Below are 19,093 nucleotides of genomic sequence, written 5' to 3'. Positions count from 1 at the left end.
ATTAAAATACTTAAAAAGATATGTATGCAATTATTGCAATATTTTATCAATTAAAATGTATTTTTGTACATGTGTTTGGTACTCTAAGAATTTTTTATATTTTTTGTGATCTGTATAGTACTTTTTTTGTTAGACTGAGAGAAGTTAGAACAAACAATTGTATATTAAAAATTGCACCTCACAACGTAATTTAGTCCCTAACGCGACAACTCGATGAGATCGCGTAGAATTGATCTGGTCCATGAGAGTACGACAAGCTTGATGATGACAGTTGATGAAATGATTGAGGAAATCTCCAAACGGTAGCCGGCCAATTTAGTCGTTTCATTCTAACGATCTCTGTTGCGGTAACGAAAGACCACACTGATACAACTAGTTTCGCCATATCCTGCAATAACACGATGATTGTTGCAAATTTTGTAGATCTAGATCAAATCTATTATAAACAAATAATAATAGCGGAGAGATAAGATATTTTAAGATACTTACTATTTATCAAAATATAAGAATAAAATCTAAAAAGTTTAATATATTATCAAATCTTTTTATTATAACAAAAAATATATTCTCGTAATCAGTCTATTATAAAGAAGCTAAAGAAGCTATGTCACCATTGTGCAATTCATGATATACAATCGCGTGTTCCAACTTCTCTCGGCTTAGCAAAAATAAAACTTACTGCATAAATCGTCAGTTAAAGAAAATACTATATAGATCTGTGTTATATTAAGAAAGACATTCACAAGAGAATTTTGCATTATTTCTACGTGAAGTTATCAAATTTGAGCTAATTGCCAAAAGTGTAGCTCATTTATTAATACAAATTTTATGACGTTTAAGATTGTATAAAACATAACATTCTTAATATATTTCACTATTTTACCGTCAATAAAGTATAACGAGTCAGCGTCTACAACGCCCGCAAAAAATTCTCGTTGCTTGTTCCTAGGCACATTAAGTCTTAACGGATTCAGCGAGATTCCGGTCCATAAGAGATCACACAAATATGTAACATTATTTCAGCACAAAGTAGTTAAGAGTTAAATGACATGGTCTGATTTTACAGTTGGCACTGATCTTTCCGCGGCCTAAAGCGACTGTTCACTCTTGCAATGCACTCTGAAAATCATTTGGATGCAGGTCGGCCACCGACAAGAGGAAGGCGCGTCCGTCCTTAGTGGCGAGCACAAAACTTAAGCGGCGACTAAACGATGAAAGGGAGAATAATGATAGGCGGACAGGCCGGTGTAACGACGTCGTACAGCCGCGCCGACGACTAATTTGTTACAGTTTTAACGTCCGAGGTAATTTTAAGTGCCTAGAGCGCCTTTATTCGCGTTAAATCTCGAAAGTCCGACCGAGACGCGCCCTTAAACCTTAATAGCGTTTCGAAAATGGCATGCTATCGGCTTCCGCGTAATCGTAGTTGTGTTATCTGGGATGTGTTGTATAAATTCAATGCATATGTTCGATTTTGCAAATGTTTAATTGATACTTAAACACAAAAATTTATTATGTTGACATAATAAATTTAAATATTATTTAAGTATCAGACACACACAATTAAATGTATATATATTTAAATATCATTTTTTAAGTACTAGAAAATAGCTGAAACCTTTTTGATAATATTTCAAAAAAATTGTAGATCCTTTCGGTAACTATTCAGCTATCTTCCAACAAGGTTTCATATGCAAGAATCGCGGACATTTTATTATTCCAGAGCTGTTTCAGAAAGGTTGCAAAGATATTTTACAACATTTATAAAATGTTTCACTTTTTAGTTGAAATATTTCTGAGATAAAAAAAAATCCAAAACCAGAGCGATTGAGAGTCGGCGTGGTAATTAGCACGCAAAATTAATTCTTGAACTTTTATTCCGACAATATTTGAACGTTTCGACTCTCTTTGGAATCTTCTTCAGCAATACAAGCATTAAAATTTATTCCTTTGCATGTCTAAAGAGAATTCACAATTAAATTTGTTAATGTTGTACATTCTGTAAAAACATTAAACTACATAGTATAAGAAATATTTATTAATAAGAAGAAAAACTAATAAATGATGATACACTCGACATACGAAAGGAAGTCGACTTAAAACATTACAACGCCAACTCTCAATCGTCCTGGTTTGGGATTCTTTTTTTTTGTTTGAATTTGGGAAAGTGTCCGTTGTAGAAGATATTTCCGAAAACTTTAGGTGCAGTATGAGTTTATTAAAAAACCATCTTAAATACGGCAAGTGGTTTATTAATTTCTCTAAAATAATGCGTCAAGTTTTTTCTAAAATTATGCGTAAGTAAATTCATTCGATTAATTCACTATTACCTCGTCACTTTTTTTATAACTTAGAAGAGCGTACGCTATTCTTCAGAAAATATTGTTTCAAGCTTGAAATAGAGGATACATAGATTGACTACATTTAAATATCAAAATATCATCGATCTTCTTCATCAACTGAAATCAACAGTTTTTTCGATTGCATCAGGTGAATCCTTTTCCAATGACACAGTGGATATCACATGTATCGACAATTTACGTCGAACCTTACTATGTACATTTTCCTAGGAGATTTTATATGATAGATTTGTTATATTAATTTTTTATTTTTGAAATATTTTTCAATAGTTTATACATCTTTACTACGACAAATATATCAAATCAAGTATGACAAAAATAAACGAAAGCAAGTATTTTAAGCTACAAAGAATGCGTTTGAAAAAAAATCACAGGGCATAACAAAGAGATATAGTATATACTATTTAGGATAGAATAAAGGAATCTTAAATAATAATAGCCAATAAAATGATTTATTTTGACTTCAGCCAATTCGTCATTTCAGTTGGATGATATAGGACAGACCTCGGGACGATTTGCCGATTTTTAGTTTGAAGTTCCTCGTACCGCTATCAAGAAACGATAGTATTTCGCGCTAAGTGAACACGCAACGCGAGATCCCCATCGACGTATAGAATGAACTGATAGCAGTAGTCGGGCTAGCGAGTAGAATAAGACGAAGATAAAAGGATAAACGTCCCTTCTCTATTTACTAATTGGTTGTTGTTACACACCAATATACTAGACTCCTGCTCGTGCGTGTACGAATGTCATCCTGAGTGTCAATCTAGAATATCGATCGACAATTGGACTACTTACGGGAGCTCGGAGTAAGGGGAATGTCGGTAAGCAGAGACGAGCTAAAAATCGACCGAAATATGCAATTCGTTTCGAGTTCTACTATAAAATATAAAATACCACGACATTTAACATAAAGTTGTATTTATAAACCTAGAATTGTGGATACATTGTGTTAAAGAAAGAAATGAGCCCACAAAACAATGTTTCGCACAAGCTCCCGACGTAGCGCGCGACCATACCGCGATCGGAGCACCGCGCGCGCGCGCCATCGAGAATTTTAATTTGTTTAACTACGTGCTACCCTTCCAATCGTTTTGAGGATTTTTTATGTTATACTAAAGTATTCAAAGCTTTTTTTGTTAAAATATAAATGTAGTGTCTCAATCGCATTAATCGTTTTGAGGATTTTTTATGTTATACTAAAGTATTCAAAGCTTTTTTTGTTAAAATATAAAGGTAGTGTCTCAATCGCACCTCACAAAAAAAAATTCGAGAAAAATTTAACAAATTTTTTTTAACAATTTCTATTTGACAAAATTGTTCCCTAATTTTTTTTAAACATTCTCCCACTGAGCCTTATAACATATTTTTTTCCATCAAAATCGGTCAAGCCGTTATCGAGAAAAAAAAATTTTTTTTTCCCTTCATACTTCCATAATTCCCATAAGGTCATATTTGAGATATATGCTTTTGAGGAAATAACACACACATCAGTGGTGACTTATAATTAAAATCTCGACCGGATCCGGCTGGGAGCAGAAATCACTTGCTTATCTTGCTTTGCCCTTTATTTTGCAGAAATTACGATTAAAAAAGTGCTGAATAATAAAGCAGATGCCCAGAAAATCATCAAAAATTAGTTTATCAGAGCAAAACATAAGCTTATACGCAAAAGTAACGAAATAAGTGAGAGCAGTGACATGAATAAGAGTAGCAACATAAATAAGAGTAGTGAAATGATTAAAGTCGGTAAGGGTTTTGATAAAGAAATGCTATGCAACGTCAATAATTATATGTATTATATAACCAGATTTAATATTTACTTAGATAAACTTTATACCAGTTAAAGACTGATTTGTCTATGTCTATCCTAATGTAAGAGTATGTACTTTTTTGGACATAACTGGAATTTTTAGCAGGGTTCCCTCACACGAGCTATCATTAACATGCGTTCAATAAGATTTTTTCAATTTGCAATTAATTTGAAATGTTAATCGATATCTTATCATTATTTGATCCAATGTTTTAAGACGACTTCCTTTCGTGTTTGGAGTGAATCATGATCTGTCATTAGTTTTTCTTATTATTAATAAATATTTTTTATACTATGTAATTTAATGTTTTAATAGAATGTACATACAACACCAGCATTGTGACTCCTTAGCATGCAAAGGAAAAAATTTTAATGCTTGTATTGCTGAAGAAGATTCCAATCAGAGTCAAAACGTTGAAAAATTATTGAAATAAAAGTTCAAGAATTAATTTTGCGCACTAATTACCACGCCGACGCTCAATCGCACTGGTTTTGGTTTCTTTTTTTTAAACAATATCTTTATTTTAGACCATATATGTGAGAAGCACAATCAAGACTAGAAGTTTAAAATGCCTATTATGGTCGAAGCTGGATCTTTATTGCTTAAATAATTCAATCTTGAATTACTAATATATACTATATATGTACTTGCATGTATATCATATCGTAGTCTTTTTCAAACTGCGCGCCGAATTTAATTCGTGGTTATTATAGTAGTTTTAATTGCGTTTATTTAGTCCGGAAAAATAATTCGGCGCGCAGTTTGAAAAAGATTACAATATGGTATATATGCAAGTACATGTATAGTATATATTATAATAAAGTAATTCAAGATTGAATTATTTAAGCAACGAAGATCCAGCTTCGACAGTAATAGGCATTTTAAATTTCTCTTGATGATTCTTTTTTTTTGTTTGAATTCAGGAGAGGCAATTGGAAGATTATTTCTAAGATATTTCTGAAAACTCTCTTTTCGCTGCTGAGCGAGTTTATTAAAGAACCACTTTAAATAAAGCAAATGATTTATTAATTCCTCTAAAATAATGCGTCAAGTGTTTTCTAAAATTATGCGTAAATAAATTCATTCTCTTAATTCACTATTACCTTGTCACTTTTTTTATGAGAGCGTACGCTTTTCCTGAGAAAATATTTTTTATGCGGGTTAATTAGAGGATAAAAAGATTGACTATTTTTAAATGACAAAATATGGTCAATTTTCTTAACTTCTTCTTCAGTTGATAAATCGGCAGTTTTTTCGATCGTATTATCGGGTGAGCTCTTTTCCGATGACATCGTGGATATGACATGTACCGACAGTTTACGTCGATCTTTATCATGTACATTTTCCTAGGAGATTTTATATGACAGATTTATTATATATTAATTTTTCAATTACTAAAGTTACTTTTTTCAAAAATTATATCTCATAAAAAATCGTTTCATATTTTCTATTCTCACGATAAAAACTTTTCCTTTCGGAATAACATTAAATGATACATTTTGGATATAAGAGTAAATTGATTACCTTAAAGAAATTAAGTAACTGCTGCCGTGATATCGTCTTTAAGTAAGCCACTTCAATATCTTCTCGATCGAAGTTATATTGTTGGGTCAGAATCTCATTCCAATACCAAGTTAAATTATCACTATAGAATGTAACTAAAGCTTTCTTGTTTTCTTCAAATTGCTCTTCTGTCATAGTAGAGATGTGATTCTGGAATGTAATTATTAGTAATATTAACTTTAATAAAAGTACAGCCTTGTATCATCACATAAAAATGGAGTAATACATTTGATTATAATATTATAAAATGTTTGATAAATGTAAAAAAAGAAAATGTATTTCCATTAATCAATGAATTAATATGTATTATTATTATATAATATGCACTATTGGAAAATTTATGAATCGAATGGATTATCAAATACGACACATGTCATATGTCACAAACAGTTCACTCAAATTTTTGTGTGAAAATTTAACATAAAATGAATGTGTGTTCGAAAACAAAACGGATATGATCTATTAAAAAACGACCACAAAAAAGGTAATACTGACACAGTTTGCAAACAAAAGTTTATTTTTTTAGTATAATTGACATTTATAATATGATATATTAAATTTACAACTGTTTCATTCAACCATCTTGTAATTTACGTTTTCAAACACATAGTTTTTATATTACTTGTTCACTTATTCATAAATTATGTCATTTTGATACTAAGAAACATTGAATATCAACTTAACACAAAATTTTCAAATTTCATAATAATTATGTTAAATTAACACTCGAATATACTAAAAAATTCATCACAAACGGTTAACGAGAATATAAGTGAATTCCAAAAAATAATACACAATATTTTTTACTATGTAAGATATTATTATACTTGCCAACATGGAGTCTAAAAATAAATTGATTCGTTTTTCGACATATTGCGGGTGTTTATCACTAATTACACTGATTCGTAAGCCTTGTGTTGCATTCGATTCACGTCGATCACTAAATGCTGAATACCCTAATTGCTCCTTAGTTCTAAAGGTATCGTAACAAGGTCCCTTAATAATTTGTACTAAGAGTTCTAAGAGCATATTCGACTCTGTTGATTGTAAACCAGTTGGATAATATACTACTGTACAAGAATTTTTATGAAAATTATTTTCTGCTTCAAAAAGAAAATGGCAACCTGTAAACACGTATTACATATTGTTACAAACTGTTGCATACTACATCATACAAACAATATTAACTTAAGATTTAAACTAATTTCTAAGATAATAATTTTATTATAGATAAAAAATGACTTCAATAACAAACAATTTTCAGTTACTTCCACATACTTCTTTTTTATATTGAAATAGATTAGGTTGTTCATTTTCATATTTTTATATTTTTTTCTACAATAAACCTAGCATTTATACGAAACTGTTAGAAAATAGAAATAATAAAATTTTTTATATTGATCTGGAGACACTGGTAGTGTCTCGGCGCTGAGCTACGCGCAGCGCCACTACCGTGGCTACTTTACGCGAGCCGGCGAGTTGCGGCAGTACGAGATTATCGGATCTCAATAACGGCTGAATCCATTAAGTTCTAAGTGTGCTCGATCGACTGCAACCGGTCGGGATATATAATGAAAGTATTTTTATTTTTTCTCTACGTGCTTTACGAGCGGAGATATTGCGACGAAAAATACGAATGTGAAATTTTTATATTAAGAAACGTCATCGCATCGTCGTCCACGTCGTTGTCAACCAGGAGAAAATGTTTGTATCACGAAATAACTACTAAGTCTTTTGCACGTCCTACAGTAATCATTTTATGTTGATTATAATTTATGATGGCGCTACTTAAAGTAGTGACAAATCGATTCAACTTACAATAATTTCATTAATATTAACAGTAAGAAACTGAAATAAAAACAAAATACTAATATAACATAAAGGCATGCAATAGAGTATTTGCGGGAAAATTACCCCCACACCTTCTATTTTTTCTGACTTCTGCGGAATAAATCCCAGCGCGATGTATTTCCCGGAGTTACCCTATCATGTGGTACAGACAATATTTCCAACTCTTCCTTTAATATTCTCGATGTACATTTTTCGAAGCCATTTTAAGGCCCACTTTAAATTCTTGAGTTTGATCTCCTTTTCGTTCCGCGAGAAAATTAAAGTAAGTGCAATCGGCGTAAACATATTAATTTTTTCAAATTATTATAAATGAAATTTGATCATGTTATATGCTTACCATTTTCTAGTTTAATTTCACGGGGCATTACTAGTTGCTGTTCTAACAATGGTACTATATTGGGCACTCCAGTTGTCAACTTAGACTCAATTAGTTTAAGTATATCTGTAGCTTCCGTTTTAGTCACATTACCATTTATTAAGCATTCGACATGCACCTTACTGAATAGCTGTTGTATAAATCGCTGGAATCCCTCGACATTTAAATCTATTATATAATAAATAATATAATCATAAACACATCATAGAAATATTAATTATATGCCATTAATATGTGTTGTAATTGTGCTAAGAATTAAAAGAAATATAGGAAAGAGAGAGAAAAGAAAATAATTTTTTATAAAAAGTACAAGTTCTCTCTCATGCTTACAGGTAGTAGCTTCCAGTAATTCTTCGTTGAGCCAATGTTGCTTTGCTAATAGGGCTGTAAGATAAGAGACAGCTTGTTCATAAGGCTCTTCAGCAGCGAAATCTTTCAAGCTCCTGATATACTGTAATAATTCTACATATAAATATGTTACTTAATTAAATTAAAAATATCGGTTGTATTTACGTACTTCTTCCTTTCGGATTTCAAACATCTTCGGATCAACCTTAAAATTTATCATTCGATCCATGATTTTTTCTAACATCACACGTTGTTTGTCATTATAACCATTTAAAGAGAGCTATTAAAAGAATTGATATTTCTTTTATTTAATTATGAATATATATTTTATAAAACAATTCATAAACATTATTACATGGGAATAGAATTGAGCATATTTACGAATAACAAATTAGAAGTAAATGATTTCTGAATAAACAATTTATGTATATGTGTGAAATAGCATTTGTTTAAACATTATTAATATTAATAACAAATTGAACAATAATTTATTCAAATAAACATTCAAATTTATTTAAATAATATACATTATATTTATTATTGTTATTATATATGTACTCACTGTTATTCCAGAATTAAAAATATCAAGTTTGCTTTCTAAACCAGCTAAATCAGCAGCATATATATCTTCGTTAAGAGAATCATGAAACAGCTTAACAAACAAATAAGTGGAATTGTAACTAAGGGGATCCATAAAGACAAATGGGCTATAAAATAGAGACAAAACAAACATTGTGCATAATTATAGAAAATATTTTTTGTTATAAGAGATTATATTTCATTCTTATATTTAAATAACAATATTTTAATAATCATAAATGCAAAATTAAGTTTGCTTTTTTTGAATGGTTTCAATGATAACCAACTTATTAATATTATTTGGGATGCACATTAATATCTAGTAATCTCATCATATTGTAAATTGATAATTAAAATCATTTAGTTGCCAGAATATTTCAAAATTACATTTAAAAATATTTCAATATTACATGTTTGATTAGAATAGCAACGTATCTTTCACAATCATCTAATACATGCCTGGAGAAATAAAAGTTCATTCTTGCTGTAGGCACAGAAAATGCACCGTACTGTTTATACCAAAGTCTTACAAATGATGTATCCTCCAAAATAAAAGGAAATCCTTTAAACTGTAAAATTTCACTCGTTAATATATGCAATGATTTGCAAATATATACATAATGAGATCGCATACAATAGACCAAATGACTTTTCATATACAAAAATGTGAGACTTGAGAGCAAAAATTATTGCATTTTTCTTATTTATATCATGATCTCTTAGATTTCTGTTCATAAATTAATCTTTAAATACCGGCATATATTTTTGTAAAGTTAGTACAGAAATATATATTCAAACGCACTTCATACGTAATTATTACATAAAAACTATTCATGTGTAAAAGAGACTGAATTTACTTTAAGTTACTCTAACATTAATTAAATTCTATTTTATATCAAATTTTACGGTATAGTTTACGCTTCATGGAGATTTTGGTTTTAAATATCACAATGTCATTAAAAATTAATATTACGAAAAATATTCTTAATTAAGTTAGTTTGTTGTACTTTGAGATCAAATGTAGTTGGTATAAATTCATTCTTGGGAGGCAATTTTAGTTCGTCGTTAAAGCCAGGGGAGTTCCACATGTCCATTGTTTCCTTGGATACCTTCACTTTCCTATACTTAGTGCCATACCAACATTCAATTTCATTAGTTATATTTTCATATTCTTTTGCAAGTATGTAAATCCTAACATTTTGCGGCTTCAAATATTTCATTATTTCCTCGATTACGTCCGGCCGCCAATCAATGTGCGGGCACAAAATTTCATTCATGGGATAATTTTGCAAAGCTCGAGCTGTAAATTTCACATGATTCTCAGCCGAACTCTTTCCTTTAAAACGGAAGTCCATATTGTCAATATCTCTATATTCCTGCAAATGTATAAAAATACATATCATTTCATATTTAATGTCCTATTTAAAATTTACTAGAGAACTATAAAAAAAGTTCCATAGTTTTTAATGAGCATTTTGAGTTGGCAAATCCCCACCCTTAATAGTTTTCTATGTGAAGAAATATATAGTTTCTAATAGTTTCCAATAGGGATGTCACACCTATTATAGACACAAAAATGCAAATATGATGTAAATATAAGGAATAAAAATTAAGTACTTTTTTCCTCATATATTCATTACGTTTGAGATACTCGAAATTTATATGCACACTGAGAAAAAAATGCTGTTGATTTAATTACAGTCTATATTACGGGCTGTCACTAACATAAGTGGTTAATTCGTGTATATTTTTATTGACATAAATTATTATTTCGATAAGCAAATAATTATGTCAATAAAATATACGCATGAATTAATCACTTATGTTAGTGATAGTCCACAATATAGACTTTAATTCAATCAACAGCATTTTTTCTCAGTGCATGTACATATTTCTGAAAACGCACATTGATTTTCGACGGGATTCGAACCTAATAGCCTAGGACCTGTGGGATAGTAATCCTACACGCTAACCCTGAGTTGTAGCCGCACGTATGTGTAGACAATTTAGAATTCGACTGTTAATCGATTTCTCGTATAAGTAAATTTAAATAATCATTTAAAAGACGTCCCTCACATTCAATTTCAATGAAATTATGCTCGAAAAGTTAACATTACAAAAAAAATTATTTTCGAATAGTTAATTTTTAAAAATTATTATAAACTATTAAAAGTTAACTTTTCGCACATAGCAAGAACAGTCTTTCGTTTTGAATAAAATTGATTCGAATGAGCCAAATTTCATTAAAATCGGAGGTAAGGTAACGATTCTGAATACATATATCGACTAAAATATGTGTACATACATAGTGCTGCGTTAAGTCGATATAACAGATATCCTAACCTCAATTAGTTGTCAAGTTTAATGCTTAATGGCCTAGTTTACACCCAACGACCTGACCTATACCCTGACCTTTACCCCACCTAAAGCAGGGTCTACAATAGAAGTCGTAGCAGTCGTAGAGTCTTAAGTCGTAGAAAATTAACCAATCACAGTAGAATATGAGAAGAATACTCGACTGTGATTGGTCAATTTTCTACGACTTAAGACCCTACGACTGCCACGACTTCTATTGTAGACCCCGCATTAGACAGGTCTCGAACGGAGCGTTTACCCCAATATAGACCTATAATATAAAATTCATTAATATAAAATCCACTTCTACGTACGTAGCTTATTGCACATTATAAAACATGAAATAGAGCCATCTATTAGTTTCTTAGGGTGCGTTCCGTATCTCGCATGATGAGCATAATGCGTCGTTTATCCTTGTTACTCACCAAATGTTAAACAAGGACAATGGATGCATCATGCGCATCATGCGCGATACGGAACGCACCTTTAGTACACTTTACGCCTTTAGGCCGTCTGCCTGCGTTTACATGCGTTTAAACTAGGTAGGTCGTGCAGCCTAAGAAAGGTCAGGGATCTTGAAAAAGATCCTTTACCTAATGCCTCCGGCACACCAACGCGATGTTCGTCGCGCGCGACTTGCGATATCCAATGAGTGTACAGCTTTACTGATATTCTCATTCTAAAGGTATACTCTTATTGGATATCGCGTGTGGCGCGCGATGAACATCGCGCTGGTGTGCCGGGGCCATAAGTGAGGTTATAACTATTTATACCGTCGCGACCTGTCGTGTTTAAGTTAGATTTAGAGTATAGGTGGCGGCCTAAACGTAGGATGTAAACTAGGCCAATATCTCGGTTCGCGAGAGGCCTAGGCATAACATTTTACTATCGCGGTTCTTTTGTTTCATGCAAAAATGCGACGAATGAGCATAATCCCATTAAAATTTAAGGTAAGGGACGTCTCCTAAATAATTATCTACCATAATTTTATATGCGAGAAATTAAAAAAGTATTAAAAACTATAAGCATTACAGTGGGTATTTCCTATTATTACCGATAGACCACTTAGGCCAATATTACATGCGTCCGTTTTTTTTAGTACGGCCAATTTTTTAAGCGTGTTAATTGGCTACAAGACAGAGATGATCTCAGACCTCTGTCCTATAACCAATCGACAGATTTGAAAAATTTGTCGTACGATAAAAAACGGACGCATGTAATATTGGCCTAATGCATGCAATTCCACATAGAACAGAATTGACAGTCTCTAGTAAATACACCATAAAAACTTATAAAAGAAAATCTATTGAAACACATTGGTCAGCCGACGATCATAAAGTTGTTTCCCATAAAGAACATTTTGACTTTCATAGTTTGGAAACCATAGGCATCTGTAAGTTGGTACTTTACATAAAACGTCATTAAAATTGATAAGAGTTTAATATGAAAAATTCTGTAGAAAATTATACTTATAGAATCTTACTGATAACTGTAGAGTTTCAATAGCTGTTCTCGTGTGCTACTATAGAAACTATTAAAAACTATAAAAACCTATATAAATTCTATATTTTCCTATATTATTTTATAGAAAATTTTAAGCAGGTACGATATTGAAGTACAAAATGTCTGGTAAATTGTGATAGCATAATTTTCCGGGCAATCTACATAAAATGTTAATTTATTTCGTCAATTACTTCGTAGATCCATTTGATTGGTCCTTTCGAGTTAAGCATATTGATATATTGAAACACCATTAGAACAATATCTTCGATATGTTTAATTCCTTCTTCGGTCAAATCGGTCTCGATATTGAAAATACTGAAGCTTCTGACGGAATAACTTAGTCCGCATGTCAGCGAGATACACCATCCCTTAGCTCTCAAAGAAGATAATAATGAGCCTTCTCCTTCATGTTCAAGCAAATGACTAACGTAACGTTCAGGCTATATTGACAAATTAATAATAAATATAAAAACATACATATGCACACACGCACGCAACACACCGCACACACACTCGCTTGTCTGTGCGCACGCACATGCGCGCACACTCACACACATGTGCAAAGTGTTGTATTTTAATTTCCCGGACAAATATCTGGAAAAATATGGAAAATATAAAAACAAGTTTTTAATAAAATTGAACGGTTTTGAGTGGGACGTATTTTGGTCATGTTGTTTTTTGTCTCAGCTAAAAAGATATGAAGGTCAGATCCACTTTTATAAATAGTACTATATGTTTTTTTCACACAATACGATTCTTCTAATTATTCTGCATATAAAAGTATTAAGGTAGTGATATCAAAAAACCAATAGTTTACAAGATATTTTACACTTTATTTTGACAGATATTGGCATAAAATGTTAAATATCTCGTAAAATATTAACTTTTTGATAATCGTACCTTAATACTTTTATGAACAGAGCAACAAGATGAATCAGTTGGAAAGAAAATACATATAGTTGCTTATTAAAAAAATTATTCATTTTGCATAAATATTTTTTTAAAGCAACTTAGTGTGTTTCCTTACCACCAACTCATTTCATTATTCTGTTCACAAAAGAATCAAGGTAGAGATGTCAAAAAGATAATTAACATTTTATGACAATATGTGCCAGAATAAAATGTAAAATATCTCATAATATATTAATATTTTGATATTATTACATTAATATACTTTTATAAGCAGAATAATTAGAGGAAACATATTGTGTGAAAAAAATACAATTCCATTTCAAAAAATGGAGGGGACCTTCTTTTTGGCTCCTTCTAGAAAAAAAACAACATAAAAATACGTTCCTCTCGAAAAGGTCGTATTTTTATTTGAAACATTTTTCTATATCTTCCAAATTTTTTGAGATATTTTCCTGACGAAGTTAAAATGGGACAACCTATATACAGGGTGTCCGATAATTTTTCAAATATAATTTGTGGACATGTAGAGCGAACTAAACTGGGTCGCTAAGTCATTTAACCTTTTGCAATTATCACAATAGTTAACGAGATATTCATTTTTAAAAATAGCCGAATAAGAGGGGAAAATTACAGACAATAACATAAGATAATTTTAAGGTCTCCTTCAGAGTTCTTTATAAAATATCTTAAAGATGTATCTTAAAAAACTTTTAAAGGTGTTTAAAATATCTTAAAGTTGTATTGTGCGTTGATTATATGTATAGCCACTCTGCTCAATAAGTAACTATAAACAGAAAATTGCGAAAATTGCAAAATGGTGAACAACTTGGTGTCTCAGTTTAGTCCTCTATCTACACATCAGTGTTTTATCGAAACGTATTAAACACTGTATGTGTATATATATATATATATATATACATACAAAACACTGTAGGTGTATGCGTGTGAGTATGTATATAAAGCACTGTTCGAAAAATTGACCTTTTTTCGAACATAAGAAGAAAGCAGCTCATTCCCGTAATTTAAAACGCTAAATACGAATCCGATTTTTGAAATTGTACCAGCACGTCACATATCGTAGTTATAATATAACAAAATATCTAAAAATAACTCTTTCTTACAACTGTAACTGTCAATTTGTTAAAATTATAACGTGATGGAACAATTTAAAAAGCGGATACGTATTAAACCAAAAAATTATGAAAAATAACTAATCTCGTTTTAGTGTTTTTATTTGTAATTATACTTAAAAAAAGAATTAACTATAAGATATAATATTCATCTAAAGTATCAAAGCCAAAAGAAACGTATATTATATTACCTTCGATCGGTAATGTTGGCGCAGGTCTGGTAAAAGGAACGAAATGGTTAAGTTTCTTATATTCTTTATTGGAACAATGTACCACACAGTGCCAAAATGTTCATCTTTGAATGGATGTTCAGACACCATTGGAACTTCAATTTCCTTGTTTCGTATCTCACAAAACAGATTCACTACCATATTTTCGAGTTCATCTAAACTCTCTAAATAGAAAATTCTTTTGTGAATTTAATGTATAGCAAATGTTTTCTCAGATGTTCTAATCATAAATAGATTCAATAAATTATTGTCATACCTTTGCCAAGAACAGACAGTGACATAATATTTGCAGAATAATACTTTTCATGAAACTCTAGTAGTTTATTTCGAACGTTAATGCCTTTTTGTTTCGGTATTGTGCTTAATGTTTCCCTATTTCCTGTGCTGAATTTTGAAAACGGATGATCTGAGCTCGCAGATGATTTTTGCAATTGCCAACATCGCCGCGAATCGGCCGTTAAATTATTCTCGAATTCTGAATTTATGGATTTTAGTTCTAGCTCCATCAAGTTCTCCGTAAAGAGAGGCGCCAAGAAAAATTGAGCAAACCGATCTAAAGCGCCTTCTAACTTCTCGGGAATTACATAGAAATTATAAATTGTGTAATCTGAAGATGTTGTTGCGTTACTCCAACCACCATTCTGTGCCAGAAATATTTTGTCATCATTCTGTTGAGGATATTTCTTCGTTCCTAAGAACAACATATGTTCGCAAAGGTGCGCTAATCCAGGTAGATCATCTGGATCGCACATAGAGCCTGTAACACATATTTTATCTCTAAACTTTGATATTAATAACTTTGCAATTATTAAGAAAAATATGTTAGTTCCATCATTTTACAATATATAACTAAATCCAGTAGAAAATGTTAAAAATAATAACAATATAAAGTGGTTAAGAGAAATATACGCAGACTACAAAAAAAATCAAAACATTGACCTCGTGGCCTAAAGGCTTAGAACAGTCGCATGGAATATATAAGATCCGGGTTCGGTTTTCTCTATATGACTGCGATCGATTTGAACGCTTTCAGCGCTTTTCAGTACTTCTACTCTTATTTTACGTCTACCGAACGATAAAGACAGAATGTGATTACTAGTGCTTAAAGCGCGTGAACGTTCAAATGGAGCACAGCCTGTATTTGTTATAATTTATATATGTAGAATGATTTTAGAAAAATGTTCTCATGAAAATCGCTAGAAATATCGAACAAAATAGCAAAATAATATACTTACCGACATCAATGGTCATTGCAGCAGCACTTTCGTCAGTTGTTGGATCGCTTATTAAAATAACTTTCATTTTATTAGTGAGTACTAAACCTCTGTATAATCGTTTTTCATGTTCGTGTTTTATTATGTCATCACATCGCTTTTCCACACGTTCAGTCGACATATTGATCACCGGAGCAACAGATTCAAAAATTTGATTTCTAAACATGAAGGAAATACAAATAAAAATTTTAAGAGTGCATGAATTTGTTAATCTGTTATATCACTATGCATTAATGATGCTGAAAAATGCGGGGCTATTCCGTTATTTTCAACGTCTTAATGTATTACGAAATTTACGGCAACAACCAATATCTTTTTTGCAGTGCTTAAAACTACCTTATACTATCATGACTACTTCTCAAGTGCACAAGTATGATCTTTAAATGTTCAGTATACTAAGCTGCTCAGAATCATAAACAATATCATGAGAAATAGATCAAATAATATATCCCAGATGTACTCTATATATTAAATATGTATGTATAAATGTAACAAAATAGTATATAAACTCTTATATGGATTATGAAGTTAAGTTTCCATAGTTTATTATTATTAACACAAAATATTTTCTCTAACCTCAAATCAAGTTTTTGTCTATTTCAGACTTTTTATCTCAAGTCCAACAATTTCCATTTATGTTCTAAACTGCACAAGTGCAAAATAAATACAGGTAGTATGCTTTGTCTCTCATTATGTTATTCCATCATATTTGGATAGCAAATATACAAGTAGGAAAATAATACAAAGTTGTAACAAAGAAAAACTTAACTTTAGATAAATAAAAAAAAGCCCATATCGTTTAAAAAAATTATTTGGTAACATGTTTCTAGAAAATAATTTTAGTTGATGATTGTAATACTTTTCTTTACTTAATATTGTCGATGTATTAATACGTACCTAGCAATTTCAAATAAAAAAAAAGTATAAAAATTGTATTTCGATAAAAAATGATTTATACTCGAATATGTACCTATATAAACATACATAAACATGTAGCATGTACATTCATAAACATATACATAATTATACATGGAATATATCTGTAGGTGTCCATACATTCTTCTTTTTTTTTGTAAAATACTGTTTAATATTTTGGTAATACTATGGGATTCGGTCTATGGTTGCCAGTGCCATTAACCGACTCCAGTTACTCAAAAATTAAGGTCTTTATTTCCGAGTGCGTTATCTTACTCGACTTGACATGACAAGAGCCAGAGGAGAAGTGTCGTTCACCTCTCTCTATTGCTTATTCGACCTCATACCCGGAGAAAAAGATTTGTTTTTCGACTGTTCTAGAATGTTTCGAATTCTCGGTTTAAAATCATATGCGATCTAGCAGTTTAGTTTTTTTCGCGAGATGCAGCGGTTGCATCTCAATTCTCTAGCGGGTTACAGCACGTGTAATCTTGCGCTCAACTGCCTTGTTAGATTATTAGGCATATGCTCTGATAAATAAATGCGGTTTATAACGCGTCGTTGATCATTTTCGCTTTCGCTGCTGCTGTTTACGCTCGTCTCGTGTCTGTCTCTCTGTGTTGTCCTTTTTTTCTGCTTCGACAACTAAGCAGTCTTCGCGCGGACATTTTATATTCGCTATTCCTTGCAGTTTCCTACGTGCTATTCTTTTACATAAGATAAAAAACTATCGTTTATATTTAAATTGTAGCTAGAGTGGCGGCGATAAATTCGCCACTATATAATAAAGAAAATATAATAATAAGAAAACGTAAAAATAATTACAAGGGTAATTTTTCCATTATTTCTTTTAGAAAAAAAACCAAGTTTGGAGAAATGTAAAAAAACTACTTATATATAATTACATATAAAATCATACATAATTGTATATGAGCAATTTTGTTTACGACAAACAATGTGAAAATGATCCTTATAATTATTTTTGATTTTCTCATTATTATTTCTATTACACTAAATAGTAATTTTATAAAAGGAACAAGAATGTATAAACATGTATGTATATATTCCATATATATTTATGTATGTTTAAGAAATTTGTACACACATGTTTATGTATGTATATATATTTATATATATTCATGCATAAAAAATTTTTTATCGCAATGTAATATCTGTAAAATGTGCATTTCAGATATGCATATTATTTAATATATCAACAGCATACATTTTATAAAATAAATAAAATTATTCATTTTTCCTAAAGCTTAATATGCTAAACAACTACTATATTTAATTGTTAGTTATTAAAAAACTGTGAATGCATTTTAACTTGAAAACCAATATTACATACAAATCACGATAAATCTTTAGTAACAAAATTGCGCGCGCTTCTGATAGTCGGATCATATCCTGCACGTTACATTAAAGAAGTAATTGCAAGTAAAAGTAAACATTAATTTTAGTTAAATAGAGAACATTAAATAAAAAATGTGAATGATGAAAATTCAACTCCAAAATTGTGTATTGAAATCAATTTTGCTCAAGAGTAATTTTTTTCTCTCTCTTGTAACTTTTGGAATAAAACTTTCTTTTATCTTTCCTGCACAATAGAACAATTAAACTAAGCTACGATAATAACTTACAAAAGCAAACAATTATTGCAACTGATATGTAGGAAAAGAAAGAAAGTATAAAGCGTATGTAGTCTCAAAATTTATGTTACCATTCTTAGGCTCGAATAGTATATGTAGTCAATAATTAACTTCTAAGCGACAGTATTCTTACTTGCAAGTACAACTCTCCGCGAGAGAGTTCTTGTCATTCTGACAAAATAATGTCATCGTGAAACGTCGAGGATAGAACCTCACGTCGGACAAGACACG

The 19,093-nt window shown here is 30.8% G+C and overlaps 2 protein-coding genes across 2 annotated transcripts in view; both read right to left on the bottom strand.

Annotated features, from left to right (window-relative positions):
* Nucleotides 1-190: 190 nt before the first annotated feature.
* Nucleotides 191-19,037, bottom strand: LOC108770403 (insulin-degrading enzyme). The gene is made up of 15 exons (XM_018521975.1): nt 18,996-19,037; nt 16,257-16,453; nt 15,278-15,778; nt 14,983-15,185; nt 12,941-13,189; nt 9,865-10,267; nt 9,351-9,453; nt 8,875-9,019; nt 8,482-8,592; nt 8,295-8,415; nt 7,926-8,132; nt 6,569-6,861; nt 5,699-5,887; nt 5,278-5,520; nt 191-388 (listed from the first exon to the last, which is right to left on the bottom strand). The coding sequence occupies exons 2-15, from the start codon at nt 16,414-16,416 to the stop codon at nt 191-193; spliced, it is 3,126 nt and encodes a 1,041-aa protein (XP_018377477.1). The 5' UTR covers nt 16,417-16,453; nt 18,996-19,037.
* LOC108770465 (insulin-degrading enzyme) overlaps nt 5,221-19,093 on the bottom strand; it is a 32,711-nt gene continuing 18,838 nt past the window's right edge. Inside the window, exon 15 of the mRNA XM_018522077.1 lies at nt 5,221-5,277. The gene's annotated coding sequence lies outside the window, so the exon portion shown is untranslated. The remainder of the gene's footprint in view (nt 5,278-19,093) is intronic.

Source organism: Trachymyrmex cornetzi, unplaced genomic scaffold (genome assembly GCF_001594075.2).
Source record: "Trachymyrmex cornetzi isolate Tcor2-1 unplaced genomic scaffold, Tcor1.1 scaffold127, whole genome shotgun sequence".
Classification (NCBI taxonomy): Eukaryota; Metazoa; Arthropoda; class Insecta; order Hymenoptera; family Formicidae; genus Trachymyrmex; species Trachymyrmex cornetzi.
Note: the sequence above shows the minus strand (reverse complement) of the source record. Positions and strands in the feature narration are given on the sequence as shown.